The sequence below is a fragment of the Falco punctatus genome, assembly GCF_963210335.1.
Source record: "Falco punctatus genome assembly, chromosome: 15".
Classification (NCBI taxonomy): domain Eukaryota; kingdom Metazoa; phylum Chordata; class Aves; order Falconiformes; family Falconidae; genus Falco; species Falco punctatus.
The window spans coordinates 10,925,498-10,951,352 of NC_137595.1; the positions used below are offsets into that span (position 1 = coordinate 10,925,498).

Sequence of the window (25,855 nt, forward strand, 5' to 3'; positions counted from 1 at the left end):
TTTAGGCAACAAATCCTCCCACATCAGCATCACTCTGCAGCGATCAAGAAGGCAGAGCACCATCTTCATAAACTTCACAAATTCTAAACCCACCATGCACTTTTAAGTCATGGACCAGCCCAGTTCTGCCAAACAAGAACAGAACCTCTTCCAAGCACTCAAGCTCCTTTTTAAAGTAAAGGTAAGTCCTGTGAATAGTTGTTAGATCATAGTTGTTAGTGCATGTCTGCTGCAACACAGGAGACAAGAATTACAAGTCTGTTTTCATTTCTTAGTGTAAATTACAGTCTGTTCTGGACACAGGTTCAAATACTTAACAGCAAAAAACAAGAATAACTTCACAAAAAGCATAAGAAGAGATAAACATTTTATCATAAGCTAAGCTGTGAGGGAAAGCAATAGGCATGTCCTTTAACTGCACAAGCTAGTTAACTGCATGAGCTTTTCATTTGAGTGAAATATAAGCAAGCTGGGGAAAAAAGGACCAGGCAAAATAACAACCATCAATCAAGAGGTACAAGTGCCAAACAATGAGTAGCTGTTTGGAAATCACCCAGAAGTTCAACTCCATGCCTGGGTACAAGATGATCTATGGTAAGCCATCAATTAACACAAACAAAAGAAAGCAAAACCAAATAGGCAAATAAGCACCTAATAGACAGACAGCTAGCCAATGTATAACTGAAAGCTAGCCATACTTCAGAAAGCTCAAAGAGCACCTTAAAGAGATATGCAAATGATAAATTAATTGTTTATAATACTCCAATCTGTTAAAGTAGCTAAGCAAAAAAAATTAAGCATGAAGTTCATGATAGGTAGGCATTAGAGTCATACCTGCCTATATATCCTACCCATCTGAATCCACCAAGTTCCTAAAGAGTACACATGTTGTTTTAATTACCACTACCTCCAAAGTTACTATTTATCTAGTCTTAGTAACATCTGAATCTGATGTTTTTACAAACTCAAAAGCAGAACAACCTTAGAAGTATGACTTCTCATTCTAGCTTTATTTCCAGTCATCAATGGAAACTTAATAGAAACAAGCTGGTGGGCTTCCAGATAACCTGGGAGCTACTAAGCTTAAACAAAAGGATCACATAATGCCTACTTAAAAATCATTTCCTAAGCAGCTAAGAATACAGCTCCAACAGAGATGGCCTACACATACATAGACTCAAGATACTACAAGTTATTTAAGCTGTTAATACATTCCCACAGCATTCTCTTTGCTCGCTGGAAAGGGCATTTAACTCTTCTAAAGATTCAAACAGGCACAAGCACTTCAAGCTGGCAGCAGAGAAACACTGATTCTGGATAATTACCTGCACAAGCTACAAGACCCAGCCCTAATTTGCCAGAACCAGTCATTTGCAGCAGGTCCCTCAAGTAGAAACCAAAGCACTGTTGTGGAGGGGGATTTGGCAGCCTGGGGTTTTTACACTTTGAAGTTCTACCTTACAGCTGAGCCTCTCCACCACATTCAGAAATTCAGTTTTCCATTGTCAGAAAACTAACAAAAAATAACCAAACAGCTTTCTACTATGCTTTCTAGTAACAGAAACTCTTAATCAGAACAGCTCAGCCACTGTCAAACTTCTCCATGCTGTCAGCCACTCCACACGAAAAAGCAGCAAGTGTCTCTTACAGCCTAGGCTCCAGAAAAAAAAGTCTCATAGGAGGCAAGATAACAGGTTATACTTACACTTTTTTAACGTCAATGCAAAAAAAGCACTTTTTTTTCCCCTCTAACCAACACATTATGTCAAGAAAGTTACCTTTACAACCACCTTCTGCAGTCTGGAAAGCAGACTTGCTTCCCCCCTCAAAAAAAAAAAACAAACAACCTTTTGTCCATAAATATTGACTATAAGAAGCCACAGGCAGCTAGATACCAAGTCCCAGAGATACTGATTATATAGCAACTCTGCAAAAACATAAAATAAAAAATACAGATATAGACCACTAACTAGAAATCCCCCACAACCCTTTGTACTAGTTAAAGGCTCAGAAAGCAGATTCAGATGCAAGTTATGAAAATAAAGCCTTTGTACATACTCACAGCAGATACCTATAACTATGAAATAAGAAAAGAGACAGTACTAAGCTCTTTTTTAATTACTAAAACATTTTAGCTCTATTAAACAACTCAGTAGAGCCTTTAGCCAAAGATACTTATGACTCAAAAGACCTTACATAGGTAAAAAAAATAATAAACTGTAACTGAACATGGTCAGGGAATTATACTTATAGGGAACAAAAAACATTAAACTAATTACTCTAGACCCAAAAAATTATCTTTTCAAATAAAAACTATTCCTCAATTAGTAATGCTACATACTAGCTTTACTACAACACAGCTATAAGCCCAGCCAGCTCAGAACACACAGACACCACCACCCCATCAGATTACTCACTACTCCCTAGCAAGAGCCCTTTATATAAACCTACCCTTAGCACAGTGCTCTGGAGGCTGGTCCTATAAATTTGGCAATGGCAAACAGCTGTTGCTCATATTTACTGAAGAGTTTGAAACAAGAAGCTGTTTCTATCTGGTAAGTGTGCAAGTTTTGGGCCTTTTTTGATGGTTGGGGCGGGGGGGGGGGGTAGCATGTAAACTAATAGCTTGTAGTAAATGAAAAAATATGGGACACAGATAAGTTACATCCATAGGAAGGTTGCTTTCATAGAAGTGTTTGATATAAATGAATTGTCTCCCGTAAGACAGCAGGAAAGGTTCTAATAATTCTGTGAAGGTATCTGATAGTAACAGCTTGTAGGTGTTATAAAGTAGGAAAAATGTGGTAGCCCTACAAGTAAAATATAAGTGTTACTGGTTGTAGGGCATCATGATTCTCGGAAGCGTTATCTATCTTCAAATAACCTATTTGAGAGTAAGGCAGTGATACTGAAATAGATATGGAATAGGACTCTGTTTTCTCTCTAGATTTATAGAGGGGATGGAATCCCATGGCTGATAAGGTCAGTAAGGGATTGGAAGTGGTATTCCTTGAGCAAGGACTGACTTGAACCTCTGTGTTGATACTTGAATAGAAAGCAAGTACTTACAAGTTATGTGCTTAGGAGCTTGGGCTGTATAGGTGCTTGCTATAGTTTGAGAGTTGAGCTTTCCTTTGTCATGTATTTAAGCTCATTTTTGACACAAATGCTGATTCAGAGCCTTACCCTATCTAGACTCCTGTCAGCTCCTCAGTAATACTGTAACAAAGTATGTGGTTTAGCAGTAACATCAGTGAGCAGTAAGGACTTCATGGAAGGCTTCTGAAACAATGAAAGAAAGGCAGCTTAAACAAAAACAAAAAAAAATGTCTCATAGCATATTGATCTTGCAGCTGCTTTTATATCCTGAAAGGGAGCGGAAATACTGTTCTACAGTAACTATAACTCTGAACAGAAATTAGAGATGTATCAGGAGCAAACACTCCATAACAAAGGCTTATCCCAGAGCAAAAATAACAGTGTGTCTTAAAAGCTAGTAAACAAAAGAAGGCTAAATACAAAAGTTTCCATAGTAGAACAACAGAAGGGAGTGGAAGATAAGATGGTTATAGACCATCTATGCTTATAGACAAGGGAAGTACTATTTTTTTTTCCTGGAAAAACCACAAATATTAGTCAGAAAATAACATAAACACTGATACAGCTCAAGTATGTTTTTCAGTGTTGTATAAGTGGAACCAGCTCTGCAGGGTAACAGTGTTGTTGCATTCAGTAAGTTATGCCTACATTTTTACTTCCAGTAAAGCTAATTATCCCTGTAAAGGAAACAGGCCAACTAGAAAAACAGTTCTGCTATAATTAAATTAGTTAGCTTACTTTGTAGATTATATAAAAACCAAAAATATGTGGTTTAAGATGCAAAATTGCATGTGAGTATACCCTGTGAGTATCCCTTCTATCATAGCTTAAATGTAGCACTTAAGATTTGGCTTTAGGTTTGTTATTGTGTGGTTTCAGTTAAGCATGCAATGATAAGACAACTAGGAAATGGCAAATGATAAACATCTTCAGATTCTAAACTAGCTCAAGTTCCAAAAAGAAAAAGCTGTATCTGGACAAAAACAATTCAGTCATTGAAATCATCAATGAGATATAGCATGTAAATCTTACAGGATAGATCTCTGATAGAAATATCAGAATCTGGTAACTATTTTTTTTTAACGAAAGCAAGATTTTCCTGTTTGAACACTTTTTTTCAGAGAGCCCCAGAAAAGTCGTCTTTGCCTTATTATCAACTTTAGATATGTCATGACACTATGTCTAAAAAATAATTTCTTAACTGTATCTATACAGTTTAATGCTTACTGAGCAGACTATTTTCTGCTTTTCTACTGTGCTCTTCTAAAAGTCTGTGTTCTCCGTATGTGAAAAACTGTATCTCCATAAACCCTTGAGGGGTGTTAAGATTCCTATGAAAACAGTGGGGCTAAATGCTGCATTGGTACAGTGCCTGATCTGAGATGCGCTGTTACTATGCAGCTTGAACTCTTAACTCTTTAGCATTTGATCCTCAGAGCTCCTATCATTCATCTCAATTACAACAATGAATGATTAGCACTCCTGAAAATCAGCCCCATGCTGTTTTCAAGTACTCAGGAAATGAAAACTATAAGGACCACACATGAAAAGTTCGGGTCAAGTGATTTGCCTCGTATCATACAAACGCAGTGGTAAGAGCTGAAATAGATACAGTTCATAGAGGTTTTTCTCATGCTGAACGATAATCTCACAATCAGCATTCCTGATCTCTTTAACTGGCCTGCTTCTGGGGGGAAAAGAATAATTTCTGATCCAAAGTTTGTTCACCACAGATTTTAATTCCTTATAAACTTCTGGCATTTAGGAAAAGTAAACCTAACCACTGGGACCAGTGTCATGAACAACACCCTCCCTTAAGTAGGCATTTTACCTTTGGAGTAGTTCTTTCTCACAGCTTAACTTCTTCATGTGCCTGTGCAAGATAGCTTCAAATTATAGCAAGTTCTATATTGCTGCAGATTATCAGCAAGGATTTTTAGACTCACGATGGAGAGATCTTTGCCTTGGCCTATCGGTTTACATAGGTCAGCTACTAGCTGGGCTGGAAGCACAGTCTGTGCCACTGGCTTTTAAAGTGCTGACAGTGTATCACTGTTCCTCTGCTGATTTTTGTTGCTGTCCATTACAAGCTGAGAGAGTGTCAAATAATGGTTACAGAAACCTGTGTGACCTTACACTTTTATCCCACATCGAGTCCTATGGAGGAGGATTGCATAAAGGGAAAACATTCCCTAAAACAGTCAAAATTAAAAGCCATATTTCTTGTCAATTACAGACGCTATAGTGAAATACAGAAGTAATTGAAACAGTGGCTTAATCTTTTTCTGAAAAGACTGGTTTGTAACCAGTTCAGCTGACAACCTAACATAAAGCCATTAAGTCACTTCCATATGTTGAAAATGCCTTCTCTGCTCCCCAAGTTAAAAATCTAGGGAGGTAACTTCAGCTGAGCTGTAGTACACCAACAGAAGTTTCCCTGCTCACTTAGACAATTCCTTTGTGCATTTGTTTTTTATAATTTTACCGGAATTCAAAAGAACAGATGAGACTGTTCACAAGTGAAGGCAGGGCACAAATCTCACATATGGCAATGCAACACTTGATGTTACGCTTGAACCGATTCAACTGTGCTGACAGGGATGTTATTTTCCATCTTCCCAACTAATTCTGGCACCCCAGAGGCCACGGTGATACAGTTGTAGAGGCAAGCTAGCTTGACAATGCGTTCTGGTTGTTAGCTTCAACTGTTCAACTGTGCTTTGGCTCCTGGAGGTCAGACAAGCACCTGAGCTGGCAGAGTGCCTAGGATGCCCCTGCTCACAGCAGTCTGATGGCCTCGGCTGTGAAGCATCCCTGCGTTCGTTCGTTCAGCTCCTGTGCGGTGGCGGGCTGAGGCAGGTGGGGCTCACCGAGCATGGAGGCGGCGCAGGGCGGGTCTCCCTCACAAAGCAGCAGCTCGGTGACCCGCTGATTCCCGTCGTGTGGACATCAGCTACGGGAAGGCCTCACAGTGCCGACAGAAGCAACCCCCAAATGTCACCTCTACCGGCCTTGTACAACATCAGAGTGATCGGAGCTACCTGAGGCGACAGGCAGCTCCCGGTGAGGGCTGTGCTAGCCCCCGGCCGAGGCCCACCTCCGTGGCGGGGGACCCCCAGCCCAGCCGCCCTCCGGCGCCCCCCGCAGCTCCCCGGGGCCGAGCCCGCCAGAGGCGACCGCGCGGGGCGGGGCGCGGGGGCGGCGGTGGCAGCGCGGGACAAGGGCGCCCACTGGCGGCAGCGCGCCCGCACTGACCGGGCAGGGCTGCGGCGGCTGCCGCCCGCCCGACGTGCCAGCACTCAAAATGGCTTCAGCCCCTTACGGGCACCGGCCCGACGCCGCTGCCCTCGCTCAATATGGCTGCCTCCTGCCCTCACGCGGCGAGGGGGGGGCGGAAAAATGGCTGATGCTTCCCACGGTGCTGAAGACGGGGGCTCACACGGGAATAGCGGCCCTGCCGCCGCTTCCTTCTCTGTAGCTGCCCGTGTCCGGCCAGGGCAGGACCACACAGCCTGGCCATGAGCCGGCGGCGGGACCGTAGAGTGCGGGGAAGTGTTCCGGAGCGGCCGAGCCACCGCGCCGGCTGCAGCGCCCTCTGGTGGGCACAGGCGGCCTCTGCAGGCCGCGAGCGCTGCGCTCCTGCTTTTGGCGGGGCTCCCCTGGGGAGGGCCCGGGGCGGCCCCGGCGGCCGCGCCCCCTGCGCGGCGCCGCCGTTGTCACAGTCGGGCCTTCAGGAGAGAGGGGACCCCGCTGCCAGTGCCCGGGGGGGGTCCCTGGAGGAGCAGTCGGCCCTGCCGCTCCATCAGCCCGTGGTCGAGGGGTGCCTGTCCCACCAGCTTTGCTTTGCACCCTTAAAACCCACAGCACTTGGCTCTCCAGTGCCCCCTCTTCGCATATCGCCTTGTCTCTTTATCGATGCTCAGGTTTCCCCTCCCTGCTGCCGAAGCTGTTTCTTGGCTTGAGTGGTCCTTCACCCCTCCTCAGCGCTTTGCTTGTCGATCCCTTTACAACCTGCAGCCCCCTCCCCAGCACTTCACCTGCAATGGCCGGTGGGGCTGTGCTGGGGCTGGCAGAGCTCGCAGGCTGCGGGAGGTGAGCCTTGCTGCCAGCTGCTCACGGCTGGCAAAACTTGGGGTGCAGGGCTGCTTGCTGGTCCCAGGGGCCTTCCCGCTCACTGCAATGCTTTCAGTTTACTCCTTCAGGTGTGAAACAATGGGTTACATTACACAATCCCTCCTACAGAGTTCCAGGCCCTCCACTGAATACGGCCTTACAGATGGACTTGATCAGCACGTTTTATGGAGCTGTTGAGTGATTTGTGCCAAAGCCGTTAATAACGGTGTGGCATTGGATCGGCTGTGCGGTGAGTTCTGGGGTGCCTGCCTAGCCTGGCAGTTGCTGTGCCACTGCAGGATGCCATCAAGTCCCTGTAAATCAGCTTTTTTTGCTCCTTGGCAAGTGGGAGATGACAGGAGTCCCCTGAGATCCCACGCGATGATGGAGCAAGTCACTGACATGGGAAGGTCCGAGGACCCATCCTAAATCCTGGCTCACTGCGGGCTGCACCACTGCTGAGACCTGGAGCAGAGGGAGCAGGACAGAGCTGTGCCATGCCACAGAGAGCTGGGGCGATGGAGAGCGTTGCCTCATCCATTTCCAGGAGGTATCAGGCCCCTGTCTTAGGGCTTCCTTTCACATGCTGGTGCAGCAAAGTTCAGACGCGTTGGCTCTGAAGTGTTCCTCTTGGCTCAGGATCAGAAACTGCTTTTACCTCTGTGCTTCTGCCTTCAAAGCATGACCCAGTGAGCCACAGATGGTGGCCCGGGATGCATCTGTCCCAGGCATCCTCTGCAAGGAGGGGAAAATCCTCCCTTTGACAGAGGGGCTCCCACAGCCCTGGAAGCCCTGGCAACGCACGAAGCCGTGCCTCGCCTCCCGTCCCGCTCCGGGCGCTCTCCCCGGGGCCTTAGCCTGCCTGGAGCGTGGGCTGCCTGCAAACTCGCTGAGCCGCGGGGCGTGACGCCCCCCGGGCCCCTTCTGGGCTTTCCCAGCGGCCGCCAAGCGGCAGCCGCGCCGGGGTCGGTCGGTGGGGCACGAAGCCGCCGGCGGGAGCCCGCCCTGCCCTGCCCGGCCCTGCCCGGCCCTGCCCCTCCGCGGCCTGTGCAGACCTGCGGGCGGGACCGCCGGCACACCCGGCGGGGTGGGAGCGGGGGCGGCGGCGCACAGCGGGGCCGTGCCGCGCAGGGAGCCCGGCCCAGCGCTACCTGGCCTGCCGGCGGCCCGGCTGCGGGGACCCGAGGTCGGCGGGGAGCAGGTATTGTACCCGCTGGGCTCGCTGCCCTGCGGTGGCAGCCCGTGCCACGGGGACTCTGTCCCCTGCTGCTGGCAGTGGCGGGGGGGATTGTCCCGGTCCTGCGTGCGGCTGGGGGGGCAGGACGGGGGCAGCCCTGCTGTGCCCGCGCTGTGGTGTGCGGGGACAGGGGCTCTAGGGGTGGCTGCATGGGGAGATGGGGGGGGCTGGGCCAGCCGGTGCTGGTTTCGGGTCACCCTGTTCTGCACGGTGACCCAGGAGCGCTGCCCTCCGTCCTGGGAGCCCAGGGGACAGGTAGCGGGGCTGGGCGTCAGCTCCGGCCGGCCTGCCCGGTGGCATGCAGCCCGGGCTGGCTCGGCTCTGTGGGGACATGGGGATCTTGCTGTGCCCATGGCCACCTGGTTGTCCTGTGCCAGCACCCCTGGGGCACAAGGGGCCCTGTGGGGCTGCAGGCTCGTGCTGCTGTGTCAGTGACTGCAGCGATGGGTTTGTGACCCCTTCAAGCCACCGGTGTCTGCCACACTAGGGCTGTTTGGTGGGAGCTGAGGGAGGGCTCCTGCCAGGCCCCCCTGCTCCTGCTGTGCAGCTCCCCCCTGGAGCCAGAGGAGAAGCCGAGCAGAGTCTGCCGTGTGTCCCAGAGCTGGGACCTGTGCCCCGTGCAAGGCTGTTGCACGATAGCTACTGGTCCCACCGCTGCAGTCCCGCTCGGAGCTGGGGAGCAGGGTGGCATTTTCCCTCCAGGTAGCATCGCTGGTGTAGATTTGTGGCCAGTCCTGTGCCGCTGCTCCCGTCCTGGCAGCAGCAGCCTCTCAGAGCAGCAGAGCGCTGAACTTCAGCTGGTGCCCCGAGCTGTTCCTGCTGTACTTTGTACCCTGTGTGGGAGCCAGATGGGGAGGTGGCGGGGTTTCCCTGAGCAGCTGCTGGCACTGTTGCTCTGCCTGTGTGAGCAGTGATGAGAGGAGAGGGCAAGTCTCAGGGGATGCTGGCTGCTCCCTTGTGGAAATGGTGCCTCTGCTTCTGGTGTCAGCAAGGGTGTGAGCCTACAGCCAGAGCCCCTCGGCATCAGGGAAGGAAACTCTGGTCCCACAGCTTCCTGCACTTGTGTTAAGGCTGGCGCCTTCGGTCATAGCTGCTGATCTGGTCCCTAGAAGACAGAGGGAGCAGCAGATGTGGGTACCACTGTACTCCTCGGCATCCTCTGCCTTGGGTGGCTGGACCTGCTGATGGCAGCCCCCAGAGCCTGTAGAAGCTGGCTAGGCAGTTTAGGGGTCCGGCTCTTAGGTTGGTACCTGGCTGTGCATGCCCCAGTAGCCACTGCTCTTTGTGGGTCTTGAGGAGACTCTGTACCCCAGCACTGGAAACCAACATACTGGTTGGGAGCAAGGTGTGTGCTGGGGTGCTGCTCTGTCACAGGGGGGGAGACCATGCTGACCTTGGCCGTAGCCAGGGCCTGGCAGAGCCCGTCTGGTGTGGCTGGCTGGGGCTGGAAGGGCCTGGCCTAGCTCTGGTCCCCCTCCCCAGGGCCCAGGTTGGGATGGGGCACAGCCCTGCTAGGCACACCCTTGCCCCCAGCACTGGAGAGGATGTGGCTTGGGAGGATGTGGTCAGCTGGCTTCTGTGCCTGGCTCAGGGATTGCAATGAAATAAGTGTGGCTTAATCTGCCGGGTGATGGTGTTGCATGGAGTGCTTGGCCTGTTAGGGAGGTTGGGATGAGCAGGGGGAGCAGCTTCACAGTACGGCAAGCAGTAATAAACATGGGGTTTCTTGGGGTGGATAAAAGGAGACTTTGTTTGGGGCTCCCTGCTTCCTCCAGTCGAGCAGCAGGAATCTGGGGACCACAGCAGAGCGTTCTGGTCCTCTCCCCTTCCCAGTGCATGGGGAACCCGGTAGTAGCCCTTCAGCCAGCTTGGGTGCCTGTGACTGAAGCAGTGGGTTTCCTCCCATAACTGCCACTCTCCTCCCTCCCTCCCATAGCACTTGGACCAAAACCCATCTATCGGCTGCTCAGCTGCAGCTCCTCCAGCACCTTTGGGGACCCTGTGCTGTATGAGCCAAGCTGGAGGGCTGCCAAGATAGTGCTGCTTAGGGAGGAGGATGGGGACTTCCCAGGCTGTTGCATATACCCCTAGCTACGCAGCAGGAACCCCAGGCTGCGGCGCTGGGCTACGTGATCCTTGCAGCTGGGCTGCTTCGAGGGACCCTGGGTGCAAGGTTGCATCGAGCTGGCTGGTGAGGCTGCCAGTCCCTGGAGCTCAAACCCAGGCAGAGTGCTGAATGCTGGGCTGAGGAGCAGGTTCTGCTCTCTGCCAGCTCCAGGCTTGCTCTGGCTCGTTAAGTGAAGGGTCCCAGGACAGCCTGCTGAACAGGTTGGGCTGCACCGTGTGTTCCCGCTTTCCCTGGCACCGTGCCTTGCCTGGGGACGTGACCAGAAGCCCTGCTATGACCCTGGGCTCTGGGGCAGCCTCTTGCCAGGGTACTTGGACCCAGGATGCCGCAGTGCACTATCACCATGGGGCAGGGGGTGCTGTGTGTTGGGAGGTCTGTGCCAACACGCAGTGTGCATCCCCTACAGGACGCCTGATCTTTGGCCTGGGACAGCCCGGCGCTATGGCAGACCCCCCTGGTTGCTGCCGCCCCTGTGCCACCTGCCTGCTCTGCCTCTACAGCTGCCAGTGGATCACCGCCAAAAAGGAGAAGAGAAGGGGGCTGAGAACCACCAAGGTGATACCACGGGTGATGCTGAGCTGGGGCTGGCCAGCCCCTGCGTGGGAAGCTCAGGGTGGTGGCTGGGGTGGGAAGGGTCTTGGGCTGGAGGGTTCAGCCCAGACACTGGGCTGCTGACCCCTTGCCGCTGGCCCTGCTCCGCAGGACTGAGCCCCCGGAGAGCTGTGGTGCTACCTGGCACCCTCCCTGTCCAGGGACTGCCCTAGCCTGCAGTGGTGGGAGGGCGAGCTGTCTGATCCCACTGGGTGACAAAAAGGGTAGAGCAGCGCGCTGGCAGCAGCGAGGCTGAGCTGTGGCTGTCCCTGCCTGGCTGAGCGTGTGGCTGTGGCAGGGCTCCCACGTGCCTGGAGCAGAGCACTGTGCTCCCTGGGGGCTGAGCGTGGCAGGCAGGTCCTGAGGCACTGAGTGCCTGGCAGGGCACGTGGGAGGCATGGCTCCTGGGCTGGGTGCTGCCCCCGCTGATGGGGTGCTGGAAGGGGGTGTCCCTGGCAATTTGTAACCTGGGAGGGGTGAGGCCCTGAGATTCTCTGAGGTCTCCAACTCCCATGGGAGTGGCTGTGCTGCTGCATGTCCCATCTTGCCTGGAATGTATGAGCTGGTCTGGGCTGCTGGGTGTCCTGCTCAGCACCCGTGGCACCCCTCACCTCCCCAGATAGGCAGGGCTAGGGCTGGAGACCCTGAAGTTGGACTTGGCTTCGGCTGGGTAGGCAGGAGCAACCTGCAAGCTCACCACTGCAATGGCAGCTCTGAGGCACAGCACCCATCACTGCCCAAACCACAGATCACCCAGCTAGAAGGAAACAGGACCTGGCTCCCTGCCCCTTCCCACGTGCGAAGTCCTAGCCTGCTCCCAGGGGCTGCTGAACGGGAAAGGAGACAGTCCTGCCTCAGGGGCTGTCCTCCCCAGCCTGCCATAGTTAGCTTTTCAGCTCGTTGTAGGAGCTGCCGGTCCAGCTTCCTGTAGCGTGGGTCCAGCCAAGAGAACCCTCCTGGGGAGCTCCGTTCCCTCCCAGCTCAGTGCCTGGATGCATGAGACCGGTGCCTGCTGTGACTGCAGCTGGGTGCTCCCCAGCAGTCCCAGCAATGTGGCCAGGGGCTAGGTGCCCTGCAGGTGTGTGCATAGCTGTCATCTCTGGCTTTCAGTGTGACTGCAGCTGGTTCCTTTTCCTCTTCTGTGTCTTCCTCTTCACACTGGTGTGGCTCTACTTCACCGTCATCATCCTCAATGACTTTCACAACTTCAATGAGTGAGTAGGATCCCACATCCAGTCTTGGTCCCCGTGTCCCGCCTGCCCCTCTAATAGTCTCCTTTGCTGGCAGGTTCATCTTCAAGCAGAGGAAGTTGTGGCTAGACTGGTCCCTGGTCCTGCTCATAGCTACGGCCGTGCTGATCACCTATTCTGCTGTGCTGCTGGTGAGCCCTGCTGATCCTGCCTGGGCTAATGGGGGTACGGAGCTGTGCTGCGCACAGGCTGGCGCTGTGCCCTGTGCAGAGCCAGGTGGAGCCCACAGCATCTGGCCGGCTGGAGCTGTGTCAGCTTAAACATAGCCAGAGACCCTGCCTGTGTCAGTGGGTCGCAGTTCCTGTGGCTGAGTCCTTAGAGGGCTGAGGCGTGAGGTACAGCCCATCTCTGATGCCTCCTTGTTCTTCTCGCAGGTCCTTGCTTTGTGCTTGCAGCTTTGTGGCCAGCCCTTGAAGCTACACTGGCTGCACAAGGTGAGAGACTAGGGGTGCAGGGGGATGGTGCCTACTCTTGCTGTCCTTGCACCTTGGGAAGCTGCGACCAGCCTACTGGGGCTGCATACAGCTGCTGTGACCCCACAGAGTGGCTATGCATCCTTGCTCAGCTGGGTTGCAGCTGTTAGTACCCCAGCCACACTTCTCTGGGATGGAAATACTCCCCTCGCTCAAAGCATGAGTACAGAACTCAGATGGGCAAAGTGGGGTCCTGAAGCTTGGATGGGCTCAGGAGGACGGGATGAGGAGGACTCTGCTGGCCCTGCCGGGGCAGAGCCCAGCTGGCCTGCAGGGTGCTGTGTGCTCCCCTAACTGCACTGTATCCTGCCCCACAGACCCTGCTGATCTTAACTGCCCTGTTGGTGGCTGCAGCCTTCACAGGGCTGGGAATAAAGTGGGCGGAGGAGTGGAGAAGTGCACGTATCTCCCTGCAGGTGAGTCACCTCGATACCAGAGACTCCCCCGCTGTACCCAGTACCTGGCATGTGGGTATGAGCTGAAGGGCGGTGACTGGAGTTCCCAGCGTGGCTGTGTGCCATGAGGGTTAACTCCCTGCCATTGACTTCTGCTGCCTGGCCAGGCAAGGTGCTTCTCCTGCTCTTGCAGTCCTGCCTGGAGCATCTGCAGTCAAGGTGATGAACGGGGCTGGACCAGAGCAGGGAGTTTGTTCAGTCCCCCCAGGAGCTTGTCCTTCCCTCCCTGGCGCTGTTGCTCTTCCAGCAGTACTGGCTGCAGTGGCAGATCCCTGGTATTGGAGCATGTGGATTTTTGGGACAGGGTCTGGGCTGGCGCCGGCTGACACCCTGCCTTTGCCTCCCCAGGCAACAGGTCCCTTCCTGCACATTGGAATCCTGGGGGGAATGACGCTTCTTGCCTGGCCCCTGGCCAGCTTCATCTACCGTACCCACAACACAGGTAACACCCCTCCAAGGTCTCCACCTCCCTCCTTGGCTGGTACCCTGCTTTCTACCACCCAGCTGAGCGGCACTGGTGGCAGAGTAGTGTACAGAGAGCACTGGTGCAGTAGGAACAGGTCCCCAGTTCTCAATGTGGTAGTAAAGCCTGTGCTTGGTTGCTGCTTCTCATGCCCAGCCCTTGGTGCAGCTTCAGCCTTCACTGCTTTGCTGCTGAAGGACAGCTATGGATGGCAGACTGAGTCCTGCAGAAGTGCTGGGCTGGGGTGCAAGGACATGTAGTGGGCCAAGAATAAATTTGCAGTGTGTTCCTGAGGCTGGGCATGCAATGCCTGACCGAGGGCAACCATAACTTAATGCCAGGTGAAGCAGCCTTGGCTTATTCCTAACAGTCTGCAAAATACTGCCTCTTTACCTCACCCTTCCATCTTCTCTGTCTCTGCCTGGAGGTCTCAAGGTGTTTCTGCTGCTTGTGTACTGCGCGGTGATGACCGCACTGTATCTGGCTCCCCTGGGAATCACCTCCCCTTGCATCATGGAGGAGAGCCAGCTGCCCCCCAAGCCAGCCCTGGTTGGCCACAGAGGAGCACCCATGGTGAGTGACGAGCACCGGCGGCATCCTGGCACAGTGGTTAGGGTGGATGGAGCAGGTTGCTTTGCCTGGCTGTGCCTGGCCATGGGGCACCAGCATATCAGACTCCTGGTGCTGCAGGCCTGGGTGAGCTCTGGCCAGCCCAGTAGAGAGGGGTCTCCACATCAGCCAGGGCAGCACAGTGCTGGAGGATGGGTGAGGAGGGTGCGCATAGGAGCCGCAAGGCAGAGATGTTTGCTGAGCGCTGCTGGAGCAGGAGCAGGTGACTCTCAGCAGAAAGCCTGGCTGCGTAGTGTGGGCAGGGACTATGCAGGCCCTGGCTGTCCTTTTCCATTCCCCCACCCTACCAGGATCACCCCAGTCTCACTGTGGTTGCCCTAGAATCCAGCTGGGTTGCTGGGTGCAGCCAGGCAGGGTGGGTGCCTGCCTCCTGCCCCCTCCTGTTCGTGCACTCTGCACTAACACTCTTCCTTTTCCAGCTGGCCCCTGAAAACACCCTTATGTCACTGCGCAAGGCGGTGGACTGTGATGTGCAAGTCTTTGAGACGGACGTCATGGTGAGGTAAATCTGCAGCAGGGACTCGGAGGAAGGGGTCTGTGCATCCTGGGATGTCACCTCCCGCATGGGACATTCTGGGAGCACTTGGGGAGGACTCATACAGCCTTTGTTTGAAGGCAGCCCTGTGCAAAGAGCTCTGCCATTCCCACTTTGCCAATGTGGGACTGGTGCCAGCTTGCTGTTCCAATGATCTGGGAGAGGTACTGGGTTTCTGTCTTCCCATGCAGGTTGTCTTCCAGGGCGTTAGGAGCGAGGCACCATCAGGGAGGGGCACTGCTGGAACACAGACCCTGGCTCTAGTTTATCTCATGTAATCCTGCTATGGGGACAGCTGTTGCACTGAGCAAGGAACTGCTTGGTTCCTGGCTTGGTCTCTAGGTGCTCTTTGCTTTCCAGACACTCCCTTTTTTTGTGTAGAGGACCACAAGTAGGCATAAGGCTGGGGGTTACCCTAGCAGGGTGGCTGGGAGGGGGCAGAAATGCAAGGGCAGGGATAGGAGACAAAGAGCTTGCAACACTGGGCTTCCCTCTCTGCTCCTTTGCCAGTGCTGATGGGGTCCCATTCCTCATGCATGACGAGGAACTCACCAGGACCACCAATGTGCAGGCTGTGTTCCCTGAGAGGGCTGCCCTGAACAGCACTGCCTTCAACTGGACAGACCTCCAGCAGTTGGATGCTGGCACCTGGTTCCTAGAGGTCAGGATGCCCCAGGGGGTGGCTGATCAGGCATGGGTGCATTTGTGGGTGAAGCATGAGCCCTGCCCTGGGGAAGGCTCCCTCTGGAGCACTGGTTGTGGCAGACGCCTGGACAGGGTGCAGAAGCACTTCCACACCTGCACAAATTCATTAGGTGTGGTTGTGCCCCAAGCTGGGGTTTGTTCTGACTCCTTAGCTGAATCATGAAGGAGGCTGGTTTTGTACGTTTTGTGCATTTGCTCGGAGCTGCACGGCCTGCCTGGGCTTGGAGGCAGCTGTGGCAAGGCTCTTCCCAAGAGGTGACTAACCAACTGCTGAGCTGCTCTGATTGCCCACAGGTGGTGGGTCTGCTTGAACTGTGCTGTTAGTGGGGAGAGGGGGAGAGGTGCCCTGTGGATGTGCAGCAGAAGGATCCCTGTGCTTGTCTACACCAGGGAAGAAGAGGAGAGGCCAGTGTGGGAAACTGAGAGCCAGAGACAGGCACCAGTTTGGAAGGTGGAAGCTTACAGGGAGTCTGCCTACGATGGCTAACAGTCTGTCACCCTTGCAGCGGAGGCCGTTTCCAACTGTGCAGAGTCTTTCTGCTGGCGATCGCAACCAGGTGACTAAACAGAGGATCCCATCCCTGGAACAGGCACTAGAGGCAGCCAAACAGAGCAATATCTCAATCATGTTTGACCTCCGGCCTGAGAACCACAGTGACTACCAGAGCTTCGTCAATGCCACCCTGGATGTGATCTTACAGTCAGGCATCCCACTACAGCAGGTGAGCTGGCCACCACCCCACCGCTGCCAGGCCCTCCTGTCACACCCCTGCCACCCCATATACCATGTTCCCATGTGTGATCCCTGCTGGGGAATCCTATCCAGGTGTAGGGCTCTCTAGGTGGGAGAAGTTGCCAATAATTGGGGGTTAATGCCTGCAGCTTTAGACCCCTCCAAGTAACCTGATTCCCCAGCATTGGTCACCCTGGTGTGTAAACAGTGACTCAGTCTAGGGAGGGAACCAACAGTGCTAGCAAGAGCAAGAAAACAACGTTCAGGCTTCGCCTCCCCACGCTGTGCCACACCTCTCCCTGCAGCTCTCGGACTCGTGCTGCAACCTCCTGTGTTGCCTTTGCACTTCATCCAGCCTCTGCAGCACAGGATGTGCTGCCCTAAGGGGATAAATTAGCACCCAAATCGCTTTCCCTTCTTGGCTTTTTGGGAATGTAGACACAGAAAAGACATACTCTAGTGCTGACCCAAGGTGCATTCTTGCTGCAGAGTTGGAGCCAAAAGGATGCAGTACTTGATCCGTTCAAGGACCCAGAAGGGATGCAACTGCTGCAGCCTGCTTAGGCTGCAACTGCTTTCTCCACTCAGTAGGCTCTGTTGTGTTTGCTTCTTAGCTGGGGCAAGCTCTTAGGAGACTGTCCTAGCTGAGATCCTCATGGAGGAGGGGGGCAGGAAGCAGCTGGCTGAGCAGGCCATGTGTGCCTGCACCTGCAAGGAAATACCAGAAGAGAGCAAGCTCTCTGGAGCACCTCTCCTCTTCATGTGCTCTCTGGCTCTTGCTTAGGTCCTCTGGCTGCCGGATGGATTCAGGGAACAGGTCAAACAGCAAGCCCCAGGCATTCAGCAAGTTTATGGCCGGAAGAGACTCCAGAATGAGAAGGAGCCACTACTGCATGTTAACCTGCCCTACCAGGACATGAGCTCTGAGGAGATCAGGTGAGAGCCCTGTGCCCAAGAGCCTGGGAGCTGTGGGGCCTGGGCACTGTCCCAGCTCTGTCCCAGGGGGCCGCAGAGGTGAGGGCCAGCTGAGGCTGAGTGCTGGTGCACTGCTGGGAAAGGCAGGGCGTGTGCTACAGCCCTGCAGACAAGCATGCCTTATCAAGCAGGGCTGGTGCAGGCGATGGAGCTGGCTGCAGTCCTCTGCCTTGCTAGTAAACCTGCCCTGGGTCTGGCTCTCCAGACACTTGCTCCACGTGGCTGCAAGTGCTGGATCACATCCCAGATATATGGTCCTCTCTGGCTGTACGCTGAGTGTGCTGGCACCCTGCTGTCTGCTGCTGGCTCTGACTGCAGCTGTCCCCATGCAGGCAGTACCGCCAGGACAACATCTCTGTCAACTTGTATGTGGTGAATGAGCCCTGGCTGTTCTCTGTGCTGTGGTGCTCTGGGGTGAGCTCTGTCACCACCAACGCCTGCCAGGTGCTGAAGGAAATGAATCGCCCTATCTGGCTGCTTGTAAGTGACTGTCCTTCACCCTGTGCCCCAGGCACTTGTGGGTTCCCTTCTGCAGCAGCCCTGGGCAGCCAACTGCCTTGAGGGTTGTTTTGCTCAGTGCTGTGCTGGCATGGGAACATGTGACCCTGCAGAAGGGACTGATGGCATGGCAGGCTGGGCTGTGCCGTGCCACCAGCATACCACCCTGGCTGGTGTTCATGGCTCGTCTTGTTGCCTTGCAGCCCAGCAGCACATACCTCATGATCTGGATTGTTGTAGACTGCGCTTCCTTCCTTGTCATTCTCTGGGCTTTCGTCTTGCTGAAGTAAGTTTGATCCCTTTCACCCTCCCATGACAGGTCTGTTGGGGGAGGCTGTAGCGTACCCTGGGCGGCTGGTACATACCCAAACCCAGCCATATCTGCTGTCACCCCACCCTGGGCTCAGCAGACAGGAGAGGACCCCCCAGGCTCTAAGTGAGACAGCAGTGTGTGGAGGCAGCTTTTATCACCAGGCTGCAGCTAAAAATCTGGCCTGACCCTTCCTTGAGGTGCTGCGTGCCTTAGTTCACGCTTACTAATTTGCTCTGCACCCCAGGGCATGGTGGGCTGGGACTGAGGGACCTTGGTCCTGCTCCTCTACTAGTGCTGCAAGCACCAAGAGCAGATCCCTATGAGACTGTGCCCCCTGTGGGGCCCTGCAGACTCCAGCTGGGAGCTTGGGGGAAGGAAGAGGGAGGCCAGACGCCATGCTAACACTTCTCCTATTCCATCTCCTAGGAAATGCTCCCAGAGAAGATGGCCAGTGGGTGAGTGCACACAGATGTGAGCTCCCCTCCCTCGGAGCAGGGCTGTACCTGCATGGTGCTCCCTGGCAGGCAGGCAGCTTTCTCCAGCTGAATGTGACAGAGCTGTTTGGGGTGGCTGGGGGAGGGAAGGGAATCCCAGCCCGGGGAGTTCCTGTCCTGCCCTTAGCACAGCCCTCTGGGACAGCGCTGGGGAATCCCATGCTCCCCAAGCCTCCTTAAACCTGCTTTTCAGGTTGCTCCACCTGTCGCTGCCCGATGGTGGCTGTCTGCAATGACTTTTTTTCCTCTCTGTCTCCCCAGAGTCTGAGACAGATGTGCTGCTCACAAAGATCAACAGCTTGATGCAAGAGTGACCCTCCAGCCTGCATCAGCCATGGGGAGGGGCGGCCAAAGCCCTGCACAGCTCAAGTGGGCAGCACTCCTCAGGCCAGCTTCGAGGCTCCTTTCCTTTGCAGACTCCTTCCTGAGCATCCCATCTCCCGTAGCCTTCCTGGCTCCTCGTGTGGTGCACACCTGCCCCCAGCTGAAAAGACCTGGAACTGGGTTCACAGTTCCTACCGGCAGCGAGGAACTGGAGCCTTTGCAGGGGTTTCCTAGGACTAGTTCACGCCTGAGGGCTGAGTGCTTAGCCAGCGGGTGTGGGGCTAAGACCTTCAGCCCTGGAGTTTGGAGACTTAGTGGGGATTTGAGTTGCTGTTTGGTGCAGGGCAAGGGCAGCCTCTGCCTGTCAGCAGCAGATCTGCAGCCAGTGATGGGAAACCTTGTTTAAATTGCTGCTCCCCTGGGGGCTGCCCTGCCACATGGCTTGAGGGAATAGGAAAGAGGGTGCGAGGTGCAGGGGTGGCTTTTCACGAGATGGAGGGGAAGCTGAGCTCTTTGCATCCCCTATGCTGGATGCAAGTCCTGCCCCTGCTGGCCTCGTGCTTGCAGGCTGGGCTGCTGGTACCCCGTGCAGCAGTGAATGCCTGTTGCTCGGGGGGGCGAGGGGCAGGGGCTGGGGGTGGAGGGGAGCAGGGGCCGGTAGGACCACAGTCACAGTCCTGCTGCTGCAAGGCTGTGGAGGGGTGCGAGGGAGGGGTGTGCGGCATCGGTCACTTGCAGCAGGGCCTTGAACGCGGAAGGGGGATTAGGTCAGTTTTACTTGTTCCTACCTATTTATGTCAATAAAGTAGCGGAGCGGTAGACAGACCCCGCGGGGGTGACTCGGCCGTGCCTGCCTGCTGCCCCTCCGCCCCTCTCCCGCTCCCCCTGGCCGCGGGGCCGGCCCGGGCCGGCGGCGGTGCGCGGTGCGTCCGTGCCACCTAGCGGCAGCGCGGGGAAGCGGCGCCGGCGGCCGAGCGGCTCCGCCGGGCCGGGCCCTCCGCAGCGGGGAGGGGGGGCGGGGGGAGGCCGAGCCGGGCGGGCCCGCGGGCTTCGCGGGGGGGGGGACGGGGGGCACGGGCCGAGCCGCCCCGGTACCCGGCGGGCCCCCGCAGCCGCGCCCTGGGGTAGAGCGGCCGGGCGCGCTCGGTGCCGAGGCGGCGGCGGAGGCGGTGCCGGCGAGAGGCGGGCGAGGGGCGGCTCCTCGGCCGGTTCCCGCGGGGCGGGGCGGGCGGCGGCTCGGCCGCTCGCGGGCTGGGACCGACCGGAGCGGCCGCCGGCCGCGGCGGAGCGATGATCCGCCGGGAAGGTAAGGAGCGCCCTGCCCTGCCCTGCCCGCAGCGCCGGGCACCGCGGCCCGCCGCGCTCAACAAGTGGCTGCCCTGCCGGTACCGGCGCCGCGGTGGTGCCCGGTGCCCAGCGCTCCGGCCGGGCAGCTCCCTCCCTCGCTCCCTCCCCGCCGCGGGCGGGGCGGCCCTGCCCGGCGCACCACGGGGGCTGTGACCCGAGGACCGGGTGCCCCCCGGTTGCGCCCCCTCCCCGGGCTGCGGGGCATGACCTCGTGCCCCCGTGGCTCGGAGCGGGTGGCCGTGGGATGCTGTGCTTGCAGCACCCTCGGGTGCTGGCGGGAGGGCAGGTACGGGGGTGTCGGCCCAGCGAGGGAGCACCTCCCGTAAGCGGGACTTGCACCTTGAGGCATGGTGTGATCGGCTGTGGACACCACATGCTCTTTCTTGGGTGCCGCAAGGAGGGTGCTCCAGTCTCTGCCCTGTGCTGGAGGCGCAGCAGGTCTGTGGGTTGGGTGGTCCAGAGCCAGCCATCCCCTGCTCTAGCTGGCTGTCACCCAGGGTTGGTGGCACGGGTGGCACGCTGCTCCTTCTGTGCAGCCTGGGGTGGGGTGGGGTGTTCGCACCAGGCTCACGGTCTTTGTGTCCTGGTGTGGTGGCCCAGCCTTGGTTCTCCACCTGCTTTAGCTTCTGCTGATAAGGTCAGGAATTGACCAAGCAAAGATGACTCAACCCTGCTTACGGGATGCCTGGGCAGTGTCTGCAGCCACTGTCTGATCTTGCAGAAGGAAGCCCTTAGTGATAACACAGGACTGGGGTGCCCATAAAGCCTAATAAATCTGGAGCTTGGGCAATTCTCTGCTTTTCCTGGAGCCAGCAGGAGCCCAGCTCTGAGCAGAAGCTAGTTATGCTTTCCCAGGCTCCTTCCTCTGTTCTGCTCTCACAATGAGTCAGGGTGGACCGGTGACACAGGCAGAACCCCCTTCCCCTTCTGGTTGAGGAGCTGGGACAGCAGGTGGCATGCATCCTAGCAGACATAGGCCCCCTTGTTCCATGACCTGAATTCCCTGCTGAAAGCCCTGGGATGAGCAGGGTCATCCTTTCTGCATGAGTTCCTGGGTTAAGAGATGAGTCCTCAACAGTGGCGGGACAGCTTCCCCGCCTCCTCACACAGACGCTCTTTGTCTGCCAGCTGCCTGGCTGACAAAGGGAAATATTCACTGATAGGGATGGGATGGGCTCAAGGTCCACAGGAGCTTCCCACCTGCTTGAGAGATGGGTCACATCTGGGGCTGGAGCTGGACTGGCAGCCCTGGGAGTCAGCCCAGAGAAGCATGGAAGTGTCCTGGCACAGAGAGATCACAGCTCCACTATTTTATGTCCAAGGTTGTCTCACGGCCGTGGTGAGCCCAGTCTTTAACCAAAACATTGCTTCATGGCAGCCTCCAGCTCCCCTTCTGGCCAGCATCCCTCCTTCCCTGACCCCAAGGCATCATGTTCCTTTCCCACTGTGTCTCCTGCTGACCCAAGGCTGCTTGCTGCGTGGAGCAATTCTTACACTTCACCCTATAGAAACCCGGGTTTTGACATACACGTAGCAGAACTGTTTGCAATATCTTGGGCTAGGTGAGTGGGGCCATGCTCAGCTTTGCTGCAGCCGTCTGGCCCTGCATGGGAGACTGCAACCCACAGCCCTCTCCAACCAAGATGTGTCCAGTAGACACAACCACCTCCCATCTAGCCCCTGCCCAGCTCTCTGCCATGGTCCCTCACAGCAAGGTTAGCTCTTCCAGGTATGTGTAAAGAGGCTGCTTTTGTGGCTGTCTGACTCTTAAAAATCCAGAGCTGGAAGGCAACTTGAGTATCCAGATGAACCCTTTGCACCACTCCAAGGCTGTACTCAAGCTTTCCCTGATGATGTCTGTCCACCCTTCAGCGTTAATGCCTTGTTACTCCTGTATCATCTCTGCAGACACTGAACGGGCAGTGGAAATTCTGACCAGATACCAAAGCACCCTGCGGTCCCCAGAGGAGCAGGAGCTAAAAGCCTCCATTGGAAAAGTCTCGCACATCTTCCAAAGTGAACTCTTCCAGGCTCTGCTGGGTAAGCCCCTGCCTTGCGATCCCTGGGGCTTTGTGGTCAGTGGGCTCTCCTGGGGGGCCTGATCCTGCACAGGTGCCTGGTACTGACCAGGCATCCGTATGAACACATGGGTGTCTATAATGCCAGCAAGCTGGGCTGTCTTTCCCCTCCAGGGCTTGGGCTGGAGATACTGGGGGTCCAGGCTGCAGTAGCTGGGTGGTTGTGTTGTGAACAGGACTCCTCAGTAGAGCAATTGTGGACAAGGGGTAAAGCCACCTTCATCAGGCCACACCAGATCTACCCAGCACCCGCTAAAGGATCTGCAGTGCTGCGAGCACCCTCTGCGCAGTGCAGGTGTGGTGTGTCTGCAGCCACTACTGGATTTCCAGTTTTGCTGCCGTACCAAGGACATCCCGCAGCAGGGCCTTGCTCCTCCCTGCAGCCCTCAGCTTCATCATGACCTGTTACTTTCTCTTCTTGCTGCTGACCTGAGGGGAAACTAAACTTTTCTATCTTTGAGGGAGAATTGATGCATACCCAGCTCCTTTTGGGGTATCCTGGTTTTTCTGGCACTTAGACCTACAAGCAATTGCGAGTAACACACTATGCAAGTGGCTCCATTTCACCCAAGAAACAGACTTGGCAGCGAGGCTCGTCTTGGGGCTGAGCACCAGAAAATGCCATTTTGAATGCATTTGAAAACACACTTTCTTTGCAAAGTATGTTTTTTCAGAAAAATTCAATTGTTTTGGACTCTGAAGTTGCTTGGCTCCATTCCCTGCCAGAGCAGACCAGATCCTGGCTGTGTGGGTTCACTTAGGGCGCTGATTTTGGAGGTAATCCCAGAGAACCATTTGCAGAAGCTGCAGTGTGCTGAGAGGGGCATGAGCTCCTGCTCAGCTCCTCTCCTTTAAGTCCTGTTTGCTGTGGTCCTCGGGGAAGTGTGCATAGCCCTGGCAGTTTCTGTTCCCAGGTCTCATGGGAGAGAAGCTGAGTTCCTGCTGGGAGGGAAGGAAAGCACCCCAGAAGCTCTGCACCCCAGGGGAGGACCTCGGCCTTGGAATGCAGAGGTCCATGTGTGGTCTGTGCCTCGTTCTCGGTGCATCTTGACCCAAGGCGTGCGCTCCCTCTCTCTTTCCAATACCAGGAAACCCTGGCATTCCCCCTCACCATCACTCTCCACTTGGTAGCTCTTGCCTTTTCCTCACACCCCTGCAGCCAGGGACCCATTTCCGTGCCCTCAAGTTGCCAGCAGCTCCTCTGTGCTTCAGGTTATCCATTGAAAATGAAATACAATCATGCCCTGAGCGATTTTATTCTCTCCTTTCCTTGTTCTTGCTGTTGGAGCATCACCTGGAGGCTTTCAGCCCGAGTGCATCTTTGTGCAGGGCTCGTGCTAGGACGTCTGTGCCATTGGCAGCAGAGACAGCCAGCAAGGGAGGGCTCCCTGGGGCAGTGGACTCCTCTGTTGAAGAGACCAGCATGCAGCTCCTTTCTCGCTTCTTCATTTATACAACTCGCTCTCAAGATGGACCACACTGGAGGCAGTGGTCCCCAGCAGGGCTGTGATCACCTCGGCAAACCTGACATGAGCCCAACACCCCTGGCTGCTTTTGTGTGCTCCCCCAGCCCTCCCCAGGGCTGCATGAAGGCAGCGAAGCAGCTTTCCCAAAGCCCAGGGCTGTTCATATTAGTGCAAAAGTGTTGCAGAGAGTGTAGCGGGAGAGAGCACATCTGCGTGCACGCCAGGCTGGCTGCAGTTTGCACACTGGCACGCAGATGCTGCACAGACTTCCCAGCTCCCTGCTGTAAGCCGTCTGTCTTGGTGTCCTGTCAATGCTGGCACGAGGGAGTGTCACTTGATTGCTGGTGACCTTTTCAACTGGTTTAACAGGATATTAGGTCCCCGTGCCAGAGCGAGCTTTCTCTAGATGTGTTTACCTAACTAGGAATTTGCATCAATTACTTCCGCCCCCTCCTCCCCCTCCCCGGATAATGGGTTTGTGAATTCCCTGCATGGACACATGTGATGCTGTGTCCAGCTGCGTGCTCGCTGTGCCCGTACACGGCCAGCACACACCGGGGTCACTTAGTGTCCACAGTCTGGACCCGGTGGAGCACAGTGACAGCTCTGGGAGGGTGGCAAAGCATTTCTATTTTATTTGTTTTTCACCCCCCCCATTTTCTCACTGGGCTGCTGTGTCCCTGTCTGAAGTTTGCTCGGAGTCATGATGCTGGCTCAGAGTTTATCCAAGGGAAGAGGATTTGCAGGGGAGCTGCTGCAGGTACACCTCCCTGCATGGAAGCTCCCATGCCATGCCAGATGCTTCTAGCTCTGGAGAGGTCTCAGTCTGCAGAGGTCCCTCCTCTTGCAGTCTTTCAGCAATATGGACCTGATTTTCCTGCTTTTTTTCAACCCCTGGGGAACACAAATGTATGAGCATGGTACATCCTTGTCCTCAGATTGCATGTTCCTACAGGTAATGGTCTCCTAAGACATACATTGGCTGGCTCGAGTTTGATCACCAGAATGCATTATGCTGTAGTAGAGCTACCAGAAATGCCAAACATGGAGTTTTCCAAGTTGGTGCACATGAAAAATGCCAGGGATATGGCTTTCTGTACCCTTTTTATTAAGAATAAGCTGGTTTGTGGACTCTAGAAGCCCCAGTTTGCCCAGCTCCAGGCGAGGATCTGCTGAGATGTTTGGATAAAACCTGCGTTGTGTCCAGGGCTGGATGTCTCTGTCACCATGAATGTGCCCAGTGTTGCTCTGCACATGCACAACTTTCTGCCAGACTCCTCTGAGCACAGCACAGCCCCTTAAATCCTTGTGGTCATCGTGCCAGACCCAGCTCCCTCTCCCAGGAGCTCCCCGTGCCCTGGGGCACACTGACTCTGCCAAGGTGGCTTCTGCCCCAGCAGGTGCCACAGCAGCTGGCTCGGTGCGGCACAGCGATGCGGGAGCTGCTCTGCACTGGAATGCGCCAACCCTTGCTCCGCACAAAAGAAATTCCTTGGCTCGAAGAGGGAAAACAGGCTGTGCTGGCTCCCTCTTCCTGGCCCCTCTCCCTGCGACTGAGGCTGTGGAGCCAAGCGCATGACTTGCAGGGAAACGGCCCAGCCAAAGGGCGCTTGAGGAGCCTGGGCTGGGGGATGCTGTGGCTGTGGGGATGGGGCGACTGTGGCCCCGCTTTCCCTCTGATCCCTGGAGCCCCTCAGGGTGACGTCGGCCTCCTCTGGTGCCACTAGGGAGGACAGGGCTCGCACGCAGAAGCAGCTCCCTGACCTTTCCTTCCTGGAGCCGGGGCTGAAAGGGGCCGTTGTGCCCTTTGCAGCGGGCAGATCTGGGCGGACAGGCAGGGTCTGTGTGCGCTCAGCCATCCCGGCTGCCAGCAGCCCAAAGGGCAGCGCTCCTCCCGAAAGCCCTCTGGGGCTCAGCTCCTCTCCTGTGCCTGAGCAGAGGCTGGCAC

At 55.4% G+C, this 25,855-nt stretch overlaps 2 protein-coding genes across 8 annotated transcripts in view; both read left to right on the forward strand.

The window, feature by feature from the left end:
* The first annotated feature begins 221 nt into the window (after positions 1 to 221).
* Positions 222 to 19,353, forward strand: GDPD2 (glycerophosphodiester phosphodiesterase domain containing 2). Of its 2 annotated transcripts, none has more exons than XM_080365968.1 (16): positions 222 to 2,555; positions 10,984 to 11,132; positions 12,279 to 12,382; positions 12,456 to 12,549; positions 12,793 to 12,852; positions 13,209 to 13,307; positions 13,695 to 13,788; positions 14,237 to 14,382; positions 14,859 to 14,941; positions 15,485 to 15,635; positions 16,186 to 16,401; positions 17,197 to 17,348; positions 17,720 to 17,867; positions 18,089 to 18,171; positions 18,625 to 18,653; positions 18,954 to 19,353. In XM_080365968.1, exons 2-16 carry the CDS (start codon positions 11,019 to 11,021, stop codon positions 19,004 to 19,006), a joined length of 1,626 nt encoding a protein of 541 aa, XP_080222094.1. In that variant the 5' UTR covers positions 222 to 2,555; positions 10,984 to 11,018; the 3' UTR covers positions 19,007 to 19,353. The 2 variants fall into 2 exon arrangements, with proteins under 2 accessions (XP_080222094.1, XP_080222095.1); XM_080365969.1 differs by lacking the exon at positions 222 to 2,555 and adding an exon at positions 2,584 to 8,413.
* A 77-nt stretch (positions 19,354 to 19,430) lies between these two features.
* The window catches only part of DLG3 (discs large MAGUK scaffold protein 3), a 79,745-nt gene continuing 73,320 nt past the window's right edge, over positions 19,431 to 25,855 (forward strand). For 5 of the 6 annotated variants that reach the window (XM_080365948.1, XM_080365952.1, XM_080365954.1 and 2 more), the window contains exon 1: positions 19,431 to 22,403. In XM_080365948.1, coding sequence (XP_080222074.1) covers positions 22,169 to 22,403 — 235 coding nt within the window. In that variant the 5' untranslated portion in view covers positions 19,431 to 22,168. The remainder of the gene's footprint in view (positions 22,404 to 25,855) is intronic. The other variant, XM_080365955.1, reaches the window with a different exon arrangement.